The sequence below is a fragment of the Manis javanica genome, chromosome 14 (assembly GCF_040802235.1).
Source record: "Manis javanica isolate MJ-LG chromosome 14, MJ_LKY, whole genome shotgun sequence".
In the NCBI taxonomy this organism is placed as follows: domain Eukaryota; kingdom Metazoa; phylum Chordata; class Mammalia; order Pholidota; family Manidae; genus Manis; species Manis javanica.
Genome location: NC_133169.1, coordinates 8,498,872 through 8,522,519, shown reverse-complemented (window position 1 = coordinate 8,522,519; position 23,648 = coordinate 8,498,872). Strand labels below are relative to the sequence as shown.

At 38.4% G+C, this 23,648-nt stretch overlaps 2 protein-coding genes across 2 annotated transcripts; one reads left to right on the top strand and one right to left on the bottom strand.

Moving 5' to 3' along the window:
- The first annotated feature begins 3,875 nt into the window (after window positions 1-3,875).
- On the top strand, window positions 3,876-12,724 carry LOC108399849 (olfactory receptor 10R2-like). Its single transcript, XM_017664864.3, has 2 exons — window positions 3,876-4,076; window positions 11,774-12,724. The coding sequence occupies exons 1-2, from the start codon at window positions 3,876-3,878 to the stop codon at window positions 12,722-12,724; spliced, it is 1,152 nt and encodes a 383-aa protein (XP_017520353.3).
- An 8,827-nt stretch (window positions 12,725-21,551) lies between these two features.
- On the bottom strand, window positions 21,552-22,528 carry LOC108399857 (olfactory receptor 6Y1). The gene is given in 2 exon segments (XM_017664872.3): window positions 21,552-22,015; window positions 22,018-22,528. Coding segments are annotated over 2 exon segments (975 nt in total).
- Between the last annotated feature and the right edge of the window lie 1,120 nt (window positions 22,529-23,648).

The following is a 23,648-nucleotide window of genomic DNA, read 5'->3' as shown; positions in this document are numbered from 1 at the left end:
TTAGAACATTTTCAGTAGTACACACACATGTGGGCCAAATATGTCAGTAGTTGTTTAAGTCATAAACATTTCTAGTCTATTTATCTGTATAGCAGTGTGGCCCTGGGTGAATTATTTGACATTGTGCAGCATTAACGTTCTCTTATGGAAAGCAGGCACAGAGCCCTGCTCATCTGACGGTGCTGCCCAGAGGGAAAGAGATAGGAAAGCATATGCCACTACAGGTTCACTCTCCTCTTCCTGTTTCTCCAGCGTGTAGGTCTCAAAAGGTCTTAAAAACCATTACCTGTTGCCCTATGTTTAGCTTAGTTGGCCTAAATCTTTGTATTCTTTGCTTAAGGTTATTTCCAGCTTCAAATAAGGTGCTCAGGCCTGAAGATAGCTTAGGTCTTGGAATATGAAAAAATTACTGTATTAGCAATTAGAAGATTTAAGCTTGACATTGGTTAAGTCGGGACTTTAAGAAGCATATAATCGTTCTCCGAACCTAAATTGTAAAATATGGAAAACAGTGGTAATATAATTTTCCTATCTTCCTCCATAGCATCTTGGCTTCTAACAGATCAGATGAAAGAAAGCATGCATAAAATGTAAAACTGCACAGAATGTAAGACTCTTATTACATTAATCAAGACTTTGCACATCTCTACAAGGACCTGTCATTTCTTTCAGCTTCTCCAAAAATGCTATTTCTGGTTGCGTTTTCTGACATCCAAAGCAAAAAGCCTCCTCCACTTGGACTCCATCTCGTTGTAGGCATCGCCCACATGTATTGCTGTGCCTCCTTCCTCGGTCTGGGACCCTCAGTCACTCTTTGCAACTGACCATTCCTTTGAGCCATAGCATATGTAACATTGAAGATATGCTGCATTAATGCATGAAAAAATAACCAGCCATCCAGTCCACCTCAGGCTGAAAATGTCTATGGGGCCTTCCACACTGAATTTATTAAGAAGAGCGAAGCTACCCACTTTCAAATTTGTCACCAGACTATATAATACTAGAGAGAGAATGACTTCAGGGGTCATCTGGTCCCCCCTCCCACCTGTACAGAGATTCCTTCATCAGTATCTCCAAGAGAAACTCACCTGCTACAACTGGGCATCAGCTACTTCACAAAACACACATTCGTGTCATTTTCAGCTCTCGTTTCCTCTCATTCTAGCTTATATTTGCCTCTCTGTGATTTTCTTACTTTGTGTCTCTTGTGTCATGCAGTTAGTTTAATCTTGGCTCACTGATGTTTGGCCCAGTTCTGATGGTCATTTGAAGCTTTCCAATTACTCGTGCGACCTGAATTTCAGGTACTTCTCCTTCCTGTGTGCGGTCCTTTAGATACACTAAAGCTTATCAATATTCTTTTTAAAGCGTAATGGAGAAAACTGAAATTCATATTTCATGTGTGACCTCCATTTCCAGGGTAAAATGTAACTGCATTCTCCCTTGTTAAATTGATATACATTTTCTAATTAATGTAGATAATAACATCATTAGTAATGCCCTCATATTTAAATTATTAGCTCTGTTCTCATTTTTGTCTTCCATTTTTCAGTTTTTGGATGAAGTCTTTTTGTATCATTTGCATTCTTATTAGTTAAATAATTAAGTCATTGAAGCATTTGCCACATCCGTTATTTTTGTTAGTTTTTTCTTAACAGGTTTGCTGTTGTCATTTATTAATCAAGTATTTTTAAGGAATGGATATATATATCTGTGCTGGCATTTAAATAATATGTGTTATCTATAGTTTTTTGTGTTAGAGAATGTGATTGGAGTAAATTCTATTTTTAGAAATTATTGACTTTTATTATTATCGGTTCCTTTCAAATTATTCCTCGTGAAATTTTTCATTTAGATTAAAATAGTATGCATAGTATGCTGTTATCTTAGTTTTGTTTTAAACTATCTTAGCATGCAATATCATTGTTTGTTTCATGTTCATGTGACCTGCAATGATTTCATAGTCCTGAACTAAAATATATCATTGCATTTGTGTTTATTAGCTTCTCACTGTATTTCTAGCAATATGTACTTGTGAACTTTGTTGTGCAATCTGTTTTTTAAATGCTAAATAAACCTTTTGGAATTTAACATATATAATCTATCCTTAACCTTATTAGCATGATGGCAGGGGTATGAAAACATAATAGTGCTTACTGAGAAGGTGAATAGGAGAGAACAGTACACAGGACACATATATTATATAATATATAAAGGTGAGAGAGGCTAAAAAAGGTTCTAAGCAGAAGAGAGAAAGCAGAAAATACACCTGCACAAGGTGGGAAACCAACGCCAAACAAACCAGTTCAAAGCATAGAACTGAATCTCCATATTCTCTTCACAGTTGATCCTCCCAAATGGCACTGAAAAGACTAAGATTGGCTTAATGTCTTAATAAGGAACACAGCTTCTCCATCCAAAGTTCCCAGGTCATCCTCAGTGACAGCCAATTAGTTCTTTTCTCCATTTCATCACAAGCTGCTACTTCAGTAAAACACAATAAAAATGAATTCGTAGGAAAAGGAAATGAAAAACACCTGAACTGTTATTCTCTGTTCCAAAAGATGTGTCCCCTGATGAGATGTCTCTCTAGTATCAAATTCTATTAAAATTACTTAATATTTATGTTCAATTTCTATACGTCTTTTATCACAAGCCAGTACCTAAGAGCCTGTAGACCAGCATAAGGCTGCAGAGTCATCTGTGTTGCACAACTGGAGTTTTCTTTTACAGCAGTTAAACCAGAGGCGTTCTGTGCTAGAGATACCGGCAGAACTGAGGCAGGTGTCAGGAGCTGAGGACGGTCTGTGAGCCTCTGACAGCGGACAGCACCGCCCACACCTTGCCCTCGCTCATCGCCAGAAGGTTGACATCCAGGCATAAAGAAGGTTGACGTCCAGGCATAAACAATTCCTTTAGGAAACAGGAGGATTTCTGTGGGAGGTCCCCGGATGTTGGGGGTAACCTTAGCACAGTGAGCGACATTTCTCTGCCTGCTCTCCTGTACTGGAGCCCTCCAGCCTACAAGGTACACGCAGGTACAGAAAGCTTCTAACAAGCAGTTTGGGGCCCCCGTCTGGAATACATTTGAACATCCAAGCCTTGCCAGACATTTGAAGAAGCCTTGAACATGAAACACAGAAATCAAAACAGAAGAGCAAAAAAATTCTGAGAGGAAATATAAAAAATGCATAGAATAGAAAATATTATAATTAACACCCTCATAATAAACTATATTGCATCCATAAATAGTACATTATATTCACTTTGTTATGGAAACAAAACAGATGGAAAAGTGTGCAAATCATGAATAAATGATCACAGATAATTTACACATGAATAAATTAACACAAAGTGAACATAAATGGGTCAAAAAATAGAATACTACAAGCACCTCATTACTCTCTCCCTCTTTGCCAATAGAAACAACTCTTTGGCTTCTAGTATCATGCATCAGTATTTGCCTGGTTTCAAATTTCATAATAGAATTCTAGAGAGGGCATTCCCAGAATTATTTTGATGCTTTTCCTCTACATTTTACTTCTCTTCTTATCTGCTTTTTCTGTTATGCTCTTTTCCATCATGTTTATTCAGCCTTATGTTCTTCCAAACTTAGACTTCATGTATTAAATGGATTTTCTTTCACTCCCAGCTGTGCCCTGGTCCATCTCTTCTCTTCCCAAAACTTTTCTTCCTCCAATCACTCATAAACTGAATTTTTTAAAATTCTGATCTCTGCTATTATGTCCCCTACCCTATCGCTTCTTTAATTTCTTTTAGCTCAGTTTGAAATGTTTGGTTGGAGTTTTTATCTATTTTTGTGAGCTTGTCTTCCAGACTCTTGCAAGTTGTGCTTGTGGGGTGTTTGTTAATAAATGCATGAACACCCGTGGCATGCAGGGGGCCTGCTGGGCAGAGAGAGGGGTCCAGGTGAGTGTCCTGGTGACAGCCGCAGCGGGTCCAACAGCGAGCTCCGCGGTGGAATGACCATTCAGAGGGGGGCTGAGCTGAGCCGGGACGGCCAGGACTTCATACACTGCATCAGTCGGCGTCCGGGCGTAGGGTGCTACAGCAAAGTTTGTTACTCCGGGTAGGGTGTCTGTGCTGCTGGCAAAATGCCTGAAGAGGCGGACAGCCAAAGCTTCCTGCCCACAGCGCTACTGTCAGCTGGGGCAACAAGTCCTTTGTGGGAAGCCGGGTGGGCTGTCTGTCTTGGTTTTCACTACACAGGCACCCCTCTGTTTCCTATCGGGATGTTGTTCTGCTGGGTTGTTTAGTATCATAACTTCACGTGGGATCTGAGCAGGATTTTTTCTGAGTGCATTTCTCTTTGAGACTGTTTTGAAGGCAGGCAGGCTGGCATACTATTCCCAGCTTTGTAATTGTAGAGCGTCTGTTTACTTTTATGACAGGTCAACCCCATAATGTTCCTGCAACATTTGTATGCAATTAACATGTTTTCCCTAATTACTACTCAGTCATTGATTCAATTGAAAATATATACAGAAAATATAAAATTATGTAAGTGCTTTAAGAAGAAAATTTAATCCAAGAAATTATGTGTCTACATATTATTGGGAAGTTTGAAAGAGTCAAGAGTCTGACACTGGAATTGTTGATTTCAAGAACTCATGACAACAGCTGAAACCCAGTCAGGGCAACACGGCTGCCGCTGGGGTCACAGCTTTACAGCTTTCAATACTCGCACGGCTTGGGAGCAGAGACTGAGTCAAGCTCCTATAATATACTCTCTGCAATCAGATGCTTGTTTGGCTATCTGTGTAAACAACACAAAAGAAAGATGAGCTCAGTTTTTCCTTCCATTTTTGCTACCATGAGGAAAAACAAAATAAAACTGAAATAGAGGAGAAAGGAAAGCTAAGAAAATAGGTAAATTGAGCCTTTGATGGTATCATCATCTGCGATTCATGATCTGTCTGTAATTTATTATTATTTGATGTTCTGATGTGTGTTCAGATATAGGAGTGATGGAGTCCTTCTCCTTTTCATGTACAGAATCCAATTTAACTTGGATTTTTTTTTCATTTTTTTGCAGTACAGTAAGACGTAATATATCCAGGAACCATTTCAAGTGTGTCAATTGAAGGACAAACCTTGTTTGCTCCATCCTTTGCCGTAAGGTTAGGTAATAAGGCCTGTGAAATCAGTCACCCATTGTTCCAATCTCTATTCTATCTAGAAAGAATCTTGATTGAATTCCATAAATAGGTACGTGAGACTGAAAATCTCTTTTGAATTACATCACTAAGAATGGAGGTTTAAGACTTTCATCTCCATTTTTTCCTGTTATTTGGATGAAGCCAGCTTATGGAAAAAAGAAGTCTAGCACAAAGAGTGAAGCTAAATCAAGTGAAAGAAAGATAAAAAGATTTATTCATTCAACAAATATTTATTGAATGTCTACATTGTACTAGGCAATATCTTAAAGATAAAGCTCATGTATTTAGTGAAACAGAAAAAAAAACCTCGTGGAGATGAAAAACAGGGATATGAGAAAGAGAAAAATATAATCAAAAGTGCACATAAAATTGTGACTCATGTTAGAAAAAGTAAATTATAGATGAGAATTATTTTAGAAATCAAGACTCGGAGTCAAGACTCAGCATAATAATGTAATGCAGGTCCCTGAATAGAGTAAAATCTAATCCGATGTGTTTTGAATTTCTCAGGTATTTAAACTAATAAAGCAAAAAACTCCTTTCCTTTCCCTATTCTCAATTATACCATGTTTTTTTCTGTTGAAAATCAAAGAACCTACTGGTCTTCTTTTTATAATTTTTAAGATTTCTTCTTTTCTCTTTCCATTTCTCTCAATAGTTTTTGTACAGAGTATGTTTTGTGCACTTGTTTAGGTTCTTTAGAGAAACAAACCAATACAATAGAGATCTTGATCTCAAGATATTTAGTTGTCAAGCTGGAGAGTCAGGAAAGCAAATGCTGTAATTCCAGTACAAGTCCAAAGACCTGGCCAGCAGTATAGCTAGTGTTCCAGCCCATGTCCAAATCCTCAGGCAACAGAAAAGTAATGTTCCTACTCAAAGACAATCAAGCAGAGACAGAAATCTCACTCAGCTTTTTTATTCTATTCAGATCTTCAACAGATTGGATGACACCCACCCACACTGGGGAGGGTAATCTGCTTTTCTCAGTCTATTGATTCAGATGTTAATCTCATCCAGAAACACCCTCATAGATACACCCAGAATAATATGCAGCTAAATATCTGGGTATCAGAGCCCAGTCAAGTCTACACATAAAATTACCCATCATAATTTGTTAGCTTTTACATTATATAGTAATTTTGACGTTTAGATATCCTCTAATAGCTGCTTTCATTGTATCAAATATGCAAATTTATTTTTCAGTGCAGAAATGTTTCCTAACATGATGTACTGGATATGTTTAAGTTTTTCTTCTTTGTGATCCCATATTTTTAAAATAATTTAATTCTACCTTTAACATACACTATATTCTTTGTCTTCACCTACTATGTTTTTTTCTTTAATACAATGCAATATTTAAGTTTTTTTCTCGTCCTTACTCTTTGGGGTAGAGAGAGGATCAATGGAAATGAGATTCCTTGAGGGCTTGCATCTCACAGAATCCTAAACAATGTACATATAGAAATAAGAATTGCTTTCCTCTAGTAATTGCTAGAAAATATAACTGAAACCTATGCTCCATATTGTTCTTATGACATCCTTGGGGTGGTGCCTGATTACACTGCAGAAGTCAAGGAAGCCACTTTTAGACTAGTGTGGACCTGGTGGTTTGGAGATGAAGTCCCTGGGGATGATACACAGCACGGACAGACACAGCTTTCCTGGAGATCAAGTGTCTCAATTTGAGTTCAGTTTGTGTACTTTTCTCTGAATATGGAATTAAAAGGATACCCATGGCTAATTCTTGCCCTGTGTGCATGAAATGTATTAGAATATTTGAAAGGAATATGTTTCATGCTAATCAGGAACCTGAGTTTAAATTCTAATAAAAAGGAACGACTGTATTTAACTTCCTGGACAAGTGTCTTCAAGTGCATGAGAAAGAGTTGAGAGGCAGCTCCTAAGTCCACAACAGTTGTGTTGAGAAGTCATTCTAGCAACCTAACGGCACTGTATTTATTCCTGCCTGAAACCTCAGAGGTCTTTGTACAGGTTTCTTTAAAGAGCTATGCAGACCCAAGACTGGGGACTTGGCTGGTATCCTGTGGAGAAATGTTTATTGAGAAAGATGCAGTAAGGAGGCCAGAAGTCCAGGTAATCCAGGAATTCAGCAGCTATCAGGAGGCACTGCTTGTACACATTTGAATATTGCTGAAGGTCACTTTTGGTAGCTTCTGAACATGAGATAACTGGAAAGAAAAAGGCTCTGAGTCAAGAGTCGTTTCAGTTGGGAGTCTCTGCTGCTCTGAGTGCAACGGCCGGAGGGGGGTTGGGGCGCGGGGCTGCCAGCTGCAACGTCCAGAGCCACTGGCGGGCGCTACAGCAAATGGAGCCTGGTCGGGGAGGACCTTGGTGCTTGCGCCTTCAGTCCTCTCTGACAGCCCCTGTGAGTCACTCATGACTCAGGAGGGAGGGTAGAGAAAGTGGATACATCTGCATGATCTCACTTGAAGAGGAAGGACTGCAGTTCCAAGAAATTCAAGTTCTAGACACTGCGTTGGCTGAGTCCAGCAACAGGGAGCCTGACTTTCAATTTTATTTCAAGTACATGATAGAAAAACAGCAGCAAAGGAATGTAAAACAGGCGCTTAATTTCCGCCCCCAGCCCCAAACACCCCTCTCATCTCTCTTGGGTCAGACTATCAGAGAATTGCAGGGAAGCATGAGGATAGCTGGTGGACCAGCCAAGCCCTCTAGCATGTGACTCACACGGGTTTAATCCTTCTCCTTACCTGGGAGGCAGACACTTGGCGGGAGATCTTCCCCTCCCTAGGGAGCTGGGTCGAAGCGGAACACCAGCTCTGGGACCCGCACCTAAACGCTCCGTAACTTTCCTTCAGTTCTCAGATCTGCTCTGTGCTGCTGTTCTTCAAGGTCCTGGGTTTCTCAGCAAAGACATCTCTCTTTTCCTCATTTCTCACACTGTGCTGCTATGCCCATCTCCTTGGTGCAGAAATGGAATTTGTGAGGTTCCCATGAATCTAGACTAAAAGGGAGAACTTCGCTTCTTCTTTTGGAATGATGAAGAAAGTCTTTATTTGTCCTGCCCAAGTTCAAGGACAAAGAGGACGCCCCCCCCTTCATACAAGATCTCAGAAGAGATAGCCCAGCGTCACCTCCTGAAGTATGGGTCTTCCACATTCATGTCTCCTTCCTTAATTTGCAGTTGGCTTCAGCTCCTAATGAGCTCCAGGCAACTGGGACTAATTTCCACGTCATTGCCAAGGCCAATTTTTTTCTTCTTCCGTTTTTATCCTATTGGACCTGTGAGAATGGGGCTCTGTGGTGTTTTCTGTATTCTCTTTGCCCATTGAAAGGATTGGAACTATGCCAAAAATAATGTTGCACTAATGGCTCCCTGGGGTTTTGGAAAGTATAAATATAAACCAGCATGTTGGGACTAGCCAGAACTAATAAGAGACTAAAGAAAAATTCTTCATTGATGATTTGGGGGCTACTCAGAATTCTCAATGAAGGAGGTAGGAATACACCACAGTCTGGGGCATTGAGATGTCAGTAGTAGAAAGGAGTAGAGTAAAACCATTTCTGAAAAGAAATGATTGTATGATACTAAATTGTTTAGTCTTATTTGATTAGATTTCTGGGTTTCACCGGGCTCTAGGGACATAGCCCAGGCTGGGTTATTTTATGTGGGAAATTGAGCAAAGATTACCTTTGGGTCTACTGATCGAGAAGTGCCAGTCACCAAGATAATTTTAGAAATGTTCTAATTATCTTGTGAGCTTGTCTGTTTATCTCTAGCAAGTGATAAAAAAGAGCACAGGAAGAGAGTAAGGCACAAATATATACGTGGGAGCCTGAAAACATGAAGAACTGTACTATGCGCTGGGGACATAAAATAAGTCATCACCATCTTTAATAGGGACAAGGATGGTTTCAAACACATGCCCTAAAATATGCTCCCTAGAGCCTGTGGAATGGACTCCCTCTCTCTCTTTGTCAATCATCTTTGAAAGACTGACTTCTGTAGAAAGTCTTCCCTGATAAATGAAAAAGAAGATGCAGATACCTACAACTCCTTGTCAAGAATGAGCTTTCAGCATTTAGTTTCCTCACTCCCATCCTCATTTGTCACATACAACCATTCTCTTGTGACAATGGCAGATCAAAAAGTTTAATAAACGATGAAGGGTTCAAAGAAGTGAGTATCTAACAGAGATGTCTTCCTTTACAGACCTTCTGCTGTCTTCAGACTGCACTGTTCTAATATCCTGTGGACAGATAGCTTACTGCTTAAACCTCACAGATGGGAACTGAGGAGGTAAATAAATTACATTTCTCAGGAAAGATCCTGGTGGTGGTGTTTTGTTAACCATCAGCTGATGCATGAAGTGTTGTGAAGAGCCAAAGTAGTAATAACAATGATGATAATAAAAAGCAGTGGCAGGTCATTCATGAGAACTGGGGTTCTACAACTTCTCGGTTGGATGACAGATTAACATGTGGGTCATACCATTGTAACTATGCAGTGTGATCTGGTAGTTTGTGGGATGTAGCTCTGTTCCCAGATATCTCCTTCCAAGGCTTAATATTCCACCATCCCTTTTACAGATGCCATCTAAACAATCAAATATTTAGTCATCAATTCATTGAACAAACTGTTTTTAAGTGGCAATTTGTTTTTATATGTCATGGGGAATATAAGACTGCCCCCAAGGCATTTACACTCTGGTATATGAGAATGTAGAAGCTGCTGTTTTCCATGATACATTCCTGTACACAATAGGATGTTGCTAAATAATTAAGAGAGGAGTCAGTTTACATCACTCAGATAATTGGAGACCAGAGTGGAAATATTTGGTGACCAAGACTGGAGAGAAAGTGGACGAAGGCTTTCCAGGTGAAGGGAAAAAGATGAGCAGAAGCCCCGAGGTGAGATGCTGCAAGATGAGAAAAGGTAGTCTTGCTGCAGAAAAACTGCCTTTTATATTGGGAACACTGCATTTGGGAAGAGGAGGGAGGGTCGGTGAAGACAAGACGACTCAGTGTCATTCCCGTTAAGAATGGTACTTTGCTTACTTAATATAAGAAAATGACATAACAAACAACAAATATTTATTAAATGTACATATTATTAAATTCATCCATAAATTAACACTTTAACGAATGAATAAATTAATGGAAGTGGTGACTTGTCTCCTCAGACATGTCAGATCTACCCGTTAGCCTACTAGGCACCAAGCCCCACGTAGATAGAAAAATGACGCTGGTCCTTCTGTTTCGTGCCCCCTCTTGAAAGTAGGGGAACCCAAAGCAGAAACACTCAGAGATGGTGTGGACGAGAGAACTAACCGTACCTCACGTATGTAAGATCAGCTGTTGGTCTCGAATTGGGCTACATTAGCTAAAGAATTTTCATTTTGTAACCCACTTCTGTGCTTTTATTTTCTTCAACTATTTGGTCGTTTTCGATTTTTTAAATTACATTATTAAATTCAAGTTGAATGAAGGAGAAAAGAATCTGCCTACCCTCTAGCAAGGAGAAATTGGAGGTGATGAACTTTGAGGTCAAGTGTGTCCAATGGCGAGGTTAGAAATCCAGAGAAAATGGGAAGAGATATAATGGCTATAATGAAGGAGGTCTGATGGGTTGGATTTATCTCTTTTTGAAGTTTAAAATACAGTACCAAGTGGTGGGGCCTTGATAATGGGGGAAATCTACTAACCACAATGTTGCTCATGTGATTGTATATTATTGATACCAAAATAAAAAATAAAATAAAATAAAACTATGATACCAACAAAACTCTGAATCAGGTCTGTTTTCTTGGCAGAATGGTAGACAATAAGATCAATGATTGTGAGAACTTTGTATTTTTCCAGAGCTACTTAGATGCATTAAGATGGCTTCCAACTCCTCTCTATCAAGTGGATCAAAGAGATTGTGGGACAAGATGAAAGGATGAACTAAAGTCAACACAATGGTATTGTCATTAAAAATATACATAAATAGAAGTTGGGTTTGAATGTCAGTCTAGTAGTTTTGTGAAAATAAAATAATAGGGTTTAAAAAAATAAAGCCTTACGTAGATATGCTTCAAGTATGTCCAAAAAGAGACTTCAGAAAAACTAGCAACGATTTCCTGTAAATACACACATACAGCAAAAGCTGACATTTACCAAAAGCTTTCAATGTGCATGTGCTCTGCAAAGTGCTGTACTTTTCATCAGAAATTCAAAAGGGAGGGACTAGTTGTATCTTTATGCTACAGATGAGAAAACTGAGACACAGAGAATTATAAAGAACATATGTGACAGAGTTAGGATTGTTACAGAAGAAGTTTTCAGACATTTCCATTCCTTAATTGCTATTCAAAGCAGGCACTGTGAAAAAATTACTTCAACACTATAAGAAATGCAGAAATGTTGCTGGAAATATTTAATTTAAGCTTTTTGAAACAGTTCCATGAATTGACATGAGTGATAGGGCATTTTCTATTTGGATTAGTCTTTCTCCTATTTGTTGTTAATAAGATCTTCTCCTATTTATTGTTCCTCATTGCATAATGGACCTAACCACCTGCATCTTTCAGGGTAACAATTTGTTCCTTCGTTCCTGTTCTCTGCAGGTCAGTCTTGGGGACCAAGTCAACCGAACTAATTTCTCCTCTGTCACAGAGTTCCTGTTGCTGGGATTCTCTAACCTCGGAGAAATCCAGCTCATCCTCTTTGCTGTTTTTCTGTGCTTGTATCTGATTATCCTGAGTGGGAACATTACCATCGTCACTGTCATATGCCTGGAATGCAGACTCCACACACCTATGTATTTCTTCCTAGGGATCCTCTCCATCTCTGAGACATGCTACACCTTTGTTATCCTGCCCAAGATGCTCATCAATCTGTTGTCTGTGCTCAGAACAATTTCATTCATTAACTGTGCCACTCAGATGTTTTTCTTCTTTGGCTTTGCTGTTACTAATTGCATGTTGCTGGGGGCCATGGGTTATGACCGCTATGTGGCCATCTGTCACCCACTGCGGTACGCTATCCTTATGAGCTGGCAGGTCTGCACACAACTGGCAGCCATTTGTGCTGTGATTGGCTTTTTGTTCTCACTTGTAGGCTCCCTCATAGTCTTTGAACTCCCTTTCTGTGGCCCCAACAAGATCAACCACTACTTCTGTGACATCTCACCCGTTATCCAGCTTGCCTGTACTGATCCCTCCATCATTGAACTGCTCGTCTTCATAGGTGGAGTTCTTGCACTCATAGTCCCCCTGACTTTCATTTGCATCTCTTATGGCTTCGTTGTCCATACTGTCCTGAGGATCCCATCAGCTGAAGGCAAGCGAAAAGCCTTGTCCACCTGCGCCTCCCATCTTACTGTAGTCATTGTCCACTATGGCTGCGCCTCCTTTGTCTACCTGAGACCATCAGGCAAGTACTCGACCAGCAAAGATAGGTTTGTGACAGTGACCTACACACTTGTGACTCCACTGTTGAACCCCATGGTGTATAGCCTCAGGAACAAGGATGTCCAGATGGCTATCTGGAAAATGATTGGCAGAGGAGGATTTTAACCTAAAGTTCTAGAATGAGAACACTTCACGTCCATGAAACATCAATCGTAAGGTTGGTGGTACTGTTGTCTTTTATTTACATAGCACTTTATAACTTCATAATATAAGCTTCTCCATGGTATTATTTTAATGGGCTTAGTGGAGTACAGCCTTAAACTTGGGTTAATTTTTAATTTAGATACGAGTCTCAAATAGTCTTAAACTTGCACAAGGTATTTTGATCTTTCAGGATACTTAGTTAAGGATGTTACTTAGTTAGTCATCTTAGTTAAGAGTACTTAGTTAGTCTCTTCCAGGAAGGATAAGAAACATATCTTCAATGGCGATAAGTGTAGAAGGTTCAGCCATCACAACTTGTCAATGGTTTAGGAGAATCTTGGTAAGGTCCTTTACAAAAAACAAAAAAAGAGAGAGAGAGAGAGAATGCTGGAGAAAATGGAATAAATCTAATTGAACATCATTAATATAACCATGAGCTATCAGTGTTGGAAATAACTCAAATCTATCACTTCCAATTGTTCCGTCACTGCAGGAGTCTAACCTGAAGTAATATAGCCTTTGTTTGACTGCTGAGTAGGACGTCATGCCACTACAAAAACATCTAAGTGTTACAAAGTTCAGCCATTACATATCTTCTTCTTTTTGGTCATAGACATTGTACCTAGAGATGTATATCTTGTATCAAATATTTCACTTACATAGCAGCAACTCAAATATTTGAAGATGGATAAAATGTTTCCATAACCACACCTTCAACTGGCTGATAACTCCTTTGATCCTCATGATATATCAGAGTTCACAGACCCCTTAAAATCCTGGTTATCTTTCCCTGGATCATTCTCAAGATACTTTCATTTTGTTAATAGTATTCTCCAAATGAGTCCCCAGGAAATGTGTCAAAACTCAAGGTGACTTAGGATCAGCATCTTCCGTTTTTGAAAGTCAATTTTTTTACTGAAGTATAGCTGATAAACAATATTATATTGGTTTGGGGTGTACAACATAGTTCTTTGACAATTACATACATTGCTAAGTGCTCACCAAGGTAAGTGCAGTTACCATCTGTCACCCAGAAACACACTACCATACTATTGACTATATTCCCTATGCTGTACTTCATTCCCATAATTCATTCATTTCATAACTGAAAGTTTGTATCTCAAGATCCTAAGTTTCTTCCTTATCATTTCCCCATCAGCACTATCACATGTGTGCTCCTCTCTGACTCATGTCTTTTAGACCAAAGGATTTTATATTATATATCTACAATCCTATCTTTATAGGGTCTATTTTGATTAGCTTAGTTGTATTACTCTTAAAAGCAATCTCGTTTGCGGTATTTGTTCCCCTAAATCTCTCCCTTTGACTTTAGGCAAGAATTTCCAACTCTTTTCACACCTCACATATAATACCAGCCTACTCATAATCACTCTTATAACCCCATTTTATCTCTTTTCCACAAGATTGAATGGCAAACACTATTTGTATAATGTGAACATACAACTATAGTGGCTGCATGGATTCCAATACATATTTATGCTCAATGGCAAAAAATACTATGGCTAAATACCAACACTAGCCAAGGTCCTATTGTGAGAATGATGGTGATGTGGTCAGATGTTTTCCATCTTTGTCTCTGATGCTCCACAAAAGAGTCACTCAGCCAGTCTCCAGAAGTTCCATTTTAGAAGCCCTCACACTTGACTTTTGCTCCATTGCATCAGGGGTAGCATAGGATATACGCTCTTCTCCAACACCTGTGAATTCTAAAAAGTAATAACTCATCCCTTGAACAATGTGCCTTCTTGGAAATAAGGTTAGATTGGTGGGTAAAGCGGAACAGATTAATTTGTGACACCACAGGAATTTCCTGTACTTCACTAAGACTTCAGCAATTTTATAGTAATCTGAATGGTAGAAGCCAGAGTCTGTGGGAAAATTGGGCATGACTCTAAGAACTGAAATTAGGAAATCTTTTGAGGTGCTTAAAGGCCCCTGCGTTGTCACAGAGACAGATGCCATGGTTTTGTGTTCTGTGCCGTCTCTCATGTCCCCTGCCACATATCTCTTCTAAGCTACTTTTGTGGCAATGATAAACCCCATAACAATTATACTACCTAGAGGCATTCTTAAAGCTTATGTTCTATGTTCCATTGTTAGAGACTTCTTTTTCTTTATTTTAACAAAACCCCAGTACAACGAAATTAAGTGTGCGGGAACAGGTACAGAGGGTAATGCTTCCCAGATCCCGAGGGCATTCTGAGGGCGGTCTCTCTCCTACAACCCTCTTTTCCCCACCCCTCCCTCATCAAACTAGCTCTCCTGGTTCTAGTCAGAACTTCAAACCATCCTACCTGATTACTAGCTTCATAATTTCATTGTAGACACTAGTTTTTTTCAATGTTAATTTATATAATCCAAGAGGAGTTGGACGTTGTACAGCAAACCCCCAACCTTTAAAAACCCAGCAATTTGCCTTACCTATTATCCTCTTTTAGCAATTGAATGCTGCTGGAGAAGATTATATAATAAATCAGATTATTATAATAAGTGCATAACCACCATCCTCAAATGGACACCCAAAACAATCTAGAAATTTTTTACATGATTTTTCTGAAAAAAAAATCAAGCCTTCTATTCTCCACAGAAACTTTTGCACATATGCTCATGTCTATTAAAACATCAACTAATGATTCTCCCTTTCCACAGCCTTCTGTATCACCCCTTCCAAACACAATGCTACCTGATGACACTGCATCTTACTTTAGAGAAAAACGTGAGGTATCAGACAGAAAGTCTTTTCTTGTCGCTGCATTTACCAATGTACTTGCATTCCAATTGTTCTAACATTTTTTTCTTCATTCTTATTGCAATGGAAGTAGTCCCTGTTAACTTCTCAGGATCACTTCCATTTCACATTCTTTGCATTTGTCTATTCCTTATTTATTGGTGTTCTCTGAATACTTCTCCATGTAATCAGGACTTTATTTTATTTTATTTTCATCTTGGACAACAGGGATTGCCAAGATAACATGATGTGAATACACACAAAATAGGAAGGTGTCTAAATTTTTTCAGATTGAAAAAACACAAAGTCTCAGGTTGGTTATACGAAGCCACTCCTACCATCCAACGTGCAGACCTAAAGGAAGGCTGGAAAGGCTCAAAGAACTCAGACAGCTGTTCTTAGAGAAAGATATTTTTATTTCCCTGTGATTTGTGACATCTTTTAGGAAAAAGCAGGCTTAGTACAGATACTAGAAAATGAAGTGGGGAGGAATCGACTGACTGATATGAATTTAATACATTAATAAAGCTAGCTTTCAGATTCTGTTAATTATTTACTCTTTCTTCAATGATTTACTGAGTACCTGTTATGTGATGGAAGATGGAAAGGCAAAAGAAATATCATTCCTGTTTTGAAATGTTGAATCTGTGACTTAACTCCCCAAACTGTTTATATAGATGAGTAGTGGTTCTCTTTTATTAAATAAAAGGTGCTGAAAGTTATATTTATATACATGGTAAATGGTGTTCCCTTTTACTTTTTTTTAGCTCCCTTTCCTAGACATTTTTAAATTAAAAGGATTGAACTGATTTTAAATGAAACAACCTCACACCAGAATAGGAACAATCATACTTAAAATAATACAACAAAATCTAGCCACAAAAACAAAATCTATAATTTCTGACATTTAACTAAAAGATACTAGACATTCAAGGATGCAAGAGAAACACAATCCGTAACAGGAGAAAAATTACTCAATAGAAACTGATCCAGAAATGATAGAGATGAGATAATCATTTGAGAAGGACATTGAAATGATCACTATCAATATATTCTATATGATCAAGAAGGTAGAGGAAAATATGAGCATGATGAGATAAATGAAAGATATAAAAACACCCAAGTCTAATTTATAAAGATGAAAATATATACTAGCTAGAGTGAAAAATACACTGGACAAGGTGAACAGCAGACACTGCAGAAGAAAAAGTCAGTCAACTCTAACACAGAACAATAGGAGCTCCGCATAATATAGCATACACAGAAATAAAATTGAAAAAAAGAAAAACAAACCCAGAGACTCAATGACCTGTCGGAAATTATGAAGCTGTCAAATATGCACATGACTGAGGTCCCAGAAGGAGGAGCAAGAAGGGAGTCAGAACAATATTAGATGAAATAAAGGCTGATGATTTTCCAAATCAAGGTAACATTTATGTACCCACAGATCCAAGAAGCTCAATACCTCAAGCAGATTAAAAAGGAAAATGACACCAAAGTATATAAGAATCTAGTTACTGAAAATGAGTGATAAAAGGAAAATCTTAAAAATAATGAGGGAAAAGGAACATTACATACAGATCAACAAGAATAGCAGATGACTTATTATCTGAAATGATGCAAGCTAGAATATAATGGAGCATGTGAAAGGTAGGGGGAAAAATCTGTCAACACAGAATTTTTTACCCAGGAGAAATATCTTCAGAGATGAAGGTAAAATAAAGTCTTGTTCGGACTGTCAGAAGCTGTGAACGTCTATCATTAGCAATTTGTACTATAATAAACATTAATGATGTAGCTTCAGGCATAAAGAAAACTTCACTAGATAAAAGTTTGGAATCACACAAGGTTAGGTGAGAAAATACAAGATTACATTAGTAAATATAAAATTCACTTTCTTTACTTTTTCATCTCCTTGAAAGATAGTTGATTAAAGCAAATGCAATGGATTGTAAGTTTCAGAATAATAGAAGCTAAAAGTTAGTACAAAGAATGGATTATAAGGTTTTCACGTGAAATTATATCACATTATTTGAATAGTGGCAGTGATAAGTTATAGATGTATATTATATACTTATAGCTGTGCTAGCTAATAAAATAGCCTCTAGCCACATGTGGATATTTAATTTTAAATTAATTAATATCTAGGATAATAAAAAATTCTGTTTTCCAATCATAGTAGCCACATTTTAATACTTAATTGCTACATGTTTCTGTGTCCACTGCATTAAACAGCACAGATATAGATAATTTCTATTGTCACAGAAAGTTTCCTTAAAACAAACACCAGTAAGCCAAAAATGAGACAATCACCACAAAATAATTTTAAAAGGCTGTAAAAGCCAGACAAAAATTAATGCCAGAGATGATCTGGTTAGATAAAATACCAAGATATACTCATATAAAGTCTATAAGGTATCTACTTTAATTATGAATCTCAGGTAAGCTGAAGGTCGAAGACAGAAAAAGTATTTACCATGTACACATAAATGAAATAAAAGCTATAGTGGCTGCATTAATGTGAGATATAGTTAATTTTAGAACATGGGACATTCCTTGAGATAAAGGTGATGTTTTAAAACAAAGTATTCAATTTACCAAAAAGACAGAAAAATCCTAAATGTATATGCACGTAATACAAAGATTGAAACTTCATTAAGTAAAACACTGATGGAAATGAGTGAGAAATGGATGAATCCACAATTATAGAGGAGGTGTTAGAATTTCAGTCTCAGTAACTGTTAGAACAGGTATGCCTCTAATATGTAGGAGTAAAGAACATTCTAGCAAGACTCCTAGCCAGAATGACCTCACTGGTATTGATGAATACTCCACCCAGAAACAACAGAATACACATTCTTTTCAAGTGTGTAAGGAATACTTAACAAGAAAGGCCACATGCATGGCCATAAACAAGTCTCAAAATATTTTTGAAACTTTAGTTAATGAGAGGTGTTCTCTGATTAAAATTAAGTTAAACTAGAAAACAGTAACAGAAAGATACCTAGAACATGCCAGATAATCCACACTTGTTGCATAACATACTTCTAAATAACTCATAGGCCAAAGGGAAAATTGCAAAGGAAATTGTAAATGATCTTAAACTGAATAAAATGAAAACATAGCATATGAAAATTATTTTGGGGATACAGCTAAGACAGTGTTTGGAAGGGAATTTACAGAATTAAGCAATTGTAGTAGAAAAGAAGAAACCTAACTTTATAGGCTAAAGTTAGGAAAAAGGCTATACATACAGACACATATATATTTTAAGTATGTATTTATGATATAATTTTTATATATATTTTATATATAAATAGTAAAGAGAAAATCAATAGAAAGCCAATAAAGTTAAAAACAATTTTATTGAAAAATCAATAAAGTTGATAAATCCCTATTGAGATCAAGACAAAAGAGAGAAGGCACCGATTATCAATATTAGGCAATAAAGAAGAGCTATCTTTACAAGGAAATATCACAAACAAGTTTATGTTAATAAAGCCAACAAATTAAATGGGCATATTATTTGAACGACAGACTTTCAAAGCTCACTCAAGAATAAACCAACATGAATATCCCTATATCTATTAAAACCATAGATTTTACAGTTAAAAACATTTTACAAATTAATTTTCCAGTGCAGATTAGTTCACAAGTGAATTTTATCAAACATTTGAGGGGAAAATGATATCAATTCTGCACACTTGTTCCTACGGACTGAATGTCTGTGTCCCCTCAAAACTCCTGTGCTGGAGCTTCAACCCCAATGTGGCTGTGTTGGTACTTAGGGCCTTTATGCAGACAGTTAAGGGTAAATGGGGTGTGCTCTCGCTGTCCACTATGTGAGCCCCCAGGGAAAAGGTACCCATACACAAACCAAAAGGGAAGTTCTCACCAGGAGCCTAGTAGACTGAGACCTTGATCAGGGACTGCTAGTCTCCAAAACTGTGAGAAAATGAATTGCTCTTAAGACCCTTTTAAGGAAATGAAAGGCAAGCTACCCAGTGGGGGAACATCTGCTTAAACATGTATTTGACAAATAATTGGATCAAAGTATAAGAATTCTTAAAGCTTAGTAATAATATCAGAAAATTAATTTAAAAAATAGGTAAACTATTTCAGTATACACTTCTGCAGACAAGTTTACAAACTGTATGTAAGTAAATGAAAAGATTGCTCAAATTAGGGAAATGCAAGTTAAAACCAATGAGAGCCCATTATATACACTGTAAAATGACCACATCAAAAGTCTCACATTTCTCAGCATTGGTGAGGTTGTAAATCAACTGGATTCTCATACATTGCTTAAAGGAATGCAAAATGGTTCAGCTACTTTGGAAAATTTGGCAACTTTTTCAGAAACTTAAGCAAATACTTAAAATACCCAGTAACAATATTGCTACCACCCTCATCTCTTGAAGAGAAATTAGTCTACATTCACAACAATACTTACTATAGGAGTTTTATTAATAATATCCCAAAGGACATAAACTGGCGAATAGAAAAACAAATTGTGCTCTGTCACTACAATGGAATAACACTCACCAATTCCATGTAACTGCTACATGTAACAACAACATGGGAAAATCTAAAAGGCATTATGATAAGTGGAAGTAGCCAGACGCAAAAGACTACTAGTGTATGATTCCACTTAAATGAGTTTCCAGAAAGGGCAAAGTAATTTGGCGAAAAGCGTTACCAGTTACCAGTGGCTAGGTCTCAGGGTCTGTGTAAAAGACTTAATGAAAAAGGTCACAAATCTTTTTTAGGGGATCATGGAAATGTTCTATTTGGTGATTGTTGTTTTATAAATATATGCTTTTCCAATATTCATCAAACAGTACATTTAAATAGGTAAAACTTATTGAATGGAATTTTACTTTACAAAGCTACTTTCTGAAGAGATAACTGTAATATGAGAAGTGAAAAGTAATGGGTGATAAAATCTATGGTAAGGAAGTAAGAAAAGCTTTTCATTTAATGCTTAAAATCTTAAAAACACAAAGATACGCTTTCTAAATTTTTACCTGGATTTTCACAAAACTTGGACCACTTGTTGACTTTAAGCATTTTCATCTACAAGTGAGCCAGTTAAGATAAGATGGTGATTTTTTTTATGGCTGAATATTCTCAATCATAATATAAGTTGGTCACAGGGATAGAAGTACAGCATGGAGAATTTAGCCAATGATTCTAACATCTTTCTGTGATGACAGTAATCTCACGAGGGGGACTGAGGATTTAATAATATGGGTAATGTTGAACTACTGTGCTGTGTATCTGAAACCAATATAAGATTATATATCAATGATATTTCAAAAAAGAAAAAGAAAAAAGATAAGATGGGGCCTTTATTTGAGCAAACATAAATCAGTGTTTCTGTGGGAAAACAGGGTGGTGGCAGAAATTGAGTATGGAAGGAAAGAAGAGAGAGAGAAAATCTACAGATCTGTAAATAAAAACTGGAACAGAAAGATTGAGAGTTAGAGGGGAATTAAATAAAAGGCAGGTGAAAAGGACAAAGCAGAACAGAAAGTCAGAAGGGTGGGAGGGCGGGACTGGACGGGCCAGAAAGTCAAATTCTGTTCACAATTCCCCATTTCATCTTCTGTGTTCAACGATGTATTCATTCGATTATCCTTTCAACAAATATTTATTAAACACCTACTATGTACTAGACACAGTTGAATGTACAGATGATATGTTAGCAAATTAGTAAAACTTCACATAGGGTTTGTATTATAGTGAAATAGAAAAATCTGCTTTCTATTCAAGTAATTTTTGGAAAATGTTCAAAACTTGTTTGCTGACCTAGAAGTAGTAGCTACTGTTTGGGGTTAGTAGCTCCATTATTGCCAAAATTTAGCCACATTTGTGTACACACACACACACACACACACACACACACACACACACACACACACATACAGCATCAGTGTTAAAGTACTAGAGGTTGATAGGTAGCCAAGGCTAGAGTGTGGTAGGAACTGTGTAGTAATCATCTAAGTCAGGCCTGAAGGGATTCTAAAAGCTTTTAAATTAATTACTCGAGGCCCCACTTTCCCTGGGTCCACTTCCTTTGCGAAGCATGGTTCTCTTGAGGGCTGCCTTTACTTCCCGGTTCCTCAGACAGTAGATGATGGGGTTGAGGAGTGGGACCAGGATGGTGTAAAGCACAGACACCGCTTTATTGGAACTGTAGGCATACATAAGCTTGGGGCGGGCATAGGTGACAAGCGTCGTGGAGTAGAAGAGAATTACAACCGTCAGGTGAGAGGCACAGGTGGAAAACGCTTTTCGGCGGCCCTGAGCGGAAGGAATCCCGAGGATGGCGGTGAGGATGGTGGTGTAAGATGCCACCACTGCACAGAGGGGGAGGGCAATGACCGTGAGGGCCAAGAGGAAGTCCACTAGCTCGGCCTGTGAGGAGTCCTCGCAGGGGACACTGAGGAGCGGCGCGATATCACAGAAGTAGTGATTGATACGAGGCGTGCCACAGTAGGGAGTCGGGCTATGAAACCCATCTTCACCGCGGCGGTCACGAGTCCGCAGGACCAGCATCCCCCGGCCAGCGCACCGCAAAGCTGGCTGGTCATGATAACTGGGTAGCGTAGTGGATTACAAATGGCTACATAGCGGTCAAAGGCCATGACAGCCAGGAGAATGTACTCCGTGCAGACAAAGGTCACAAAAAAGTAAAGTTGAGTCATGCAGCCATTGAAGGAAATGGTCTTGGAAAGGCTGAAGAAGTCTCCCAGCATCTTGGGGCTGATGACTGTGACGTACCACATCTCCAGGAAAGAGAGGTTGCTCAGGAAGAAGTACATGGGCTTGTGCAGCTGTCCATCACTGCGAATGGCAAGGATGATAAGAAAGTTCTCCAGGAGGGTCAGTAGGTAGATCACCAGGAAAGCAAAGAAGAGGAGCAGCTGGAAGGCTGGCCGTGTTGGAAATCCCAAGAGAATGAAATGTGTCGTCACCGTGTGGTTGCCGGCCTCCAGAACCTTGGTGACCATAACTGGCTGTGGGCACAGACAAAATCAGTTCCTTCCACACCCCAAGCAGGAGCCTATGGTCACTGACATTGATGAGCCCGCCACCAGCAAACGCACCATGAGAAGCTCTCCTGCCTTTCTCTCTTTACTTCCTTCTAAATTATGACTGAAACCAAAGTTTTGAGCAAAAATATGCTTTAGGAAGTTTATAGTTTTGTTTTTTTTCAAATGAAGCCAAGAGAGATAATTCATCCGAAGTCAAGCAGAAGTGCAATTGGAACCTCCCACCTCCCAGTTCTTTGCTTTTCCAATACATCCCTCTTGGGCCCGGGAGGATGGTCCTCATGCCCTCCTTCCACGATAGGCGAGACATCCGCACCTACTGCATGTGGAAGGGGGCAGGAGATTCAATCGCTCCTTCTCCAGGTTATTCGCCTCACTCTGGAGAAGTCACATGACCCCTCTCATCTGTAAAATGGAGAGAATCTTTTTTTTTAACCTATTTAACCAGGTTATAAAGCTTGAACGAAGCAATATGTACACAAATACACAGGACTCATAGCAAATTCGATATGAATATTCAGCAGCTTCTAAGAGAACAGAACTGAATGGATAATGTAAAAGGTAGTGTTTCCTCTGATCCAACCCATTGTATGGAGATCAGGATTTTTTAAAAGGTTCTTTTTTAGCTAAGTGAACATATTACATAAACTTTTGGAATAATAGTTTTATTATTTCTAAGGTGGATATTTATAATTACATCACATTTTGTGACCCTCTAATGAGCTTTAGAGCTTAAGTTCCCCTGGATATTTGCTGTTATGTTACCACAATACACTACTAATACCCCCAAACTTTGTCAAGAAAAATTAACAAAGATCTAATGGTGGGATCGACAGCCATTGTTAATGAGAAAGGGGGAAGGGACTGTGGGACCTTCCAAGGGTATGAGATTAAAGAACCATGTTTTGTTTGAAAGAAATATCAGGAAAAATGAAGAACCAAGACACCTTCTGCCATTAGGTCCCTTCTGCGTTCCTATCCAGGGATTCGGCAAAGTGTTTGCCTCCTAGGCTGGGCTGAGAATCACTCCAAACCTACTGGTTACTAAACGCCTTACCATTTCCAGCCTTTCTCTGTG

What these genes read in the sequence shown, in the direction of transcription:
- LOC108399849 (XM_017664864.3), top strand. Translation starts at nt 3,876, where the DNA reads ATGCATGAACACCCGTGGCATGCAGGGGGCCTGCTGGGCAGAGAGAGG. An exon ending in GCGTAGGGTGCTACAGCAAA is followed by an intron (nt 4,077 to 11,773) that starts GTTTGTTACTCC and finishes TGTTCTCTGCAG; the next exon opens with GTCAGTCTTGGGGACCAAGT.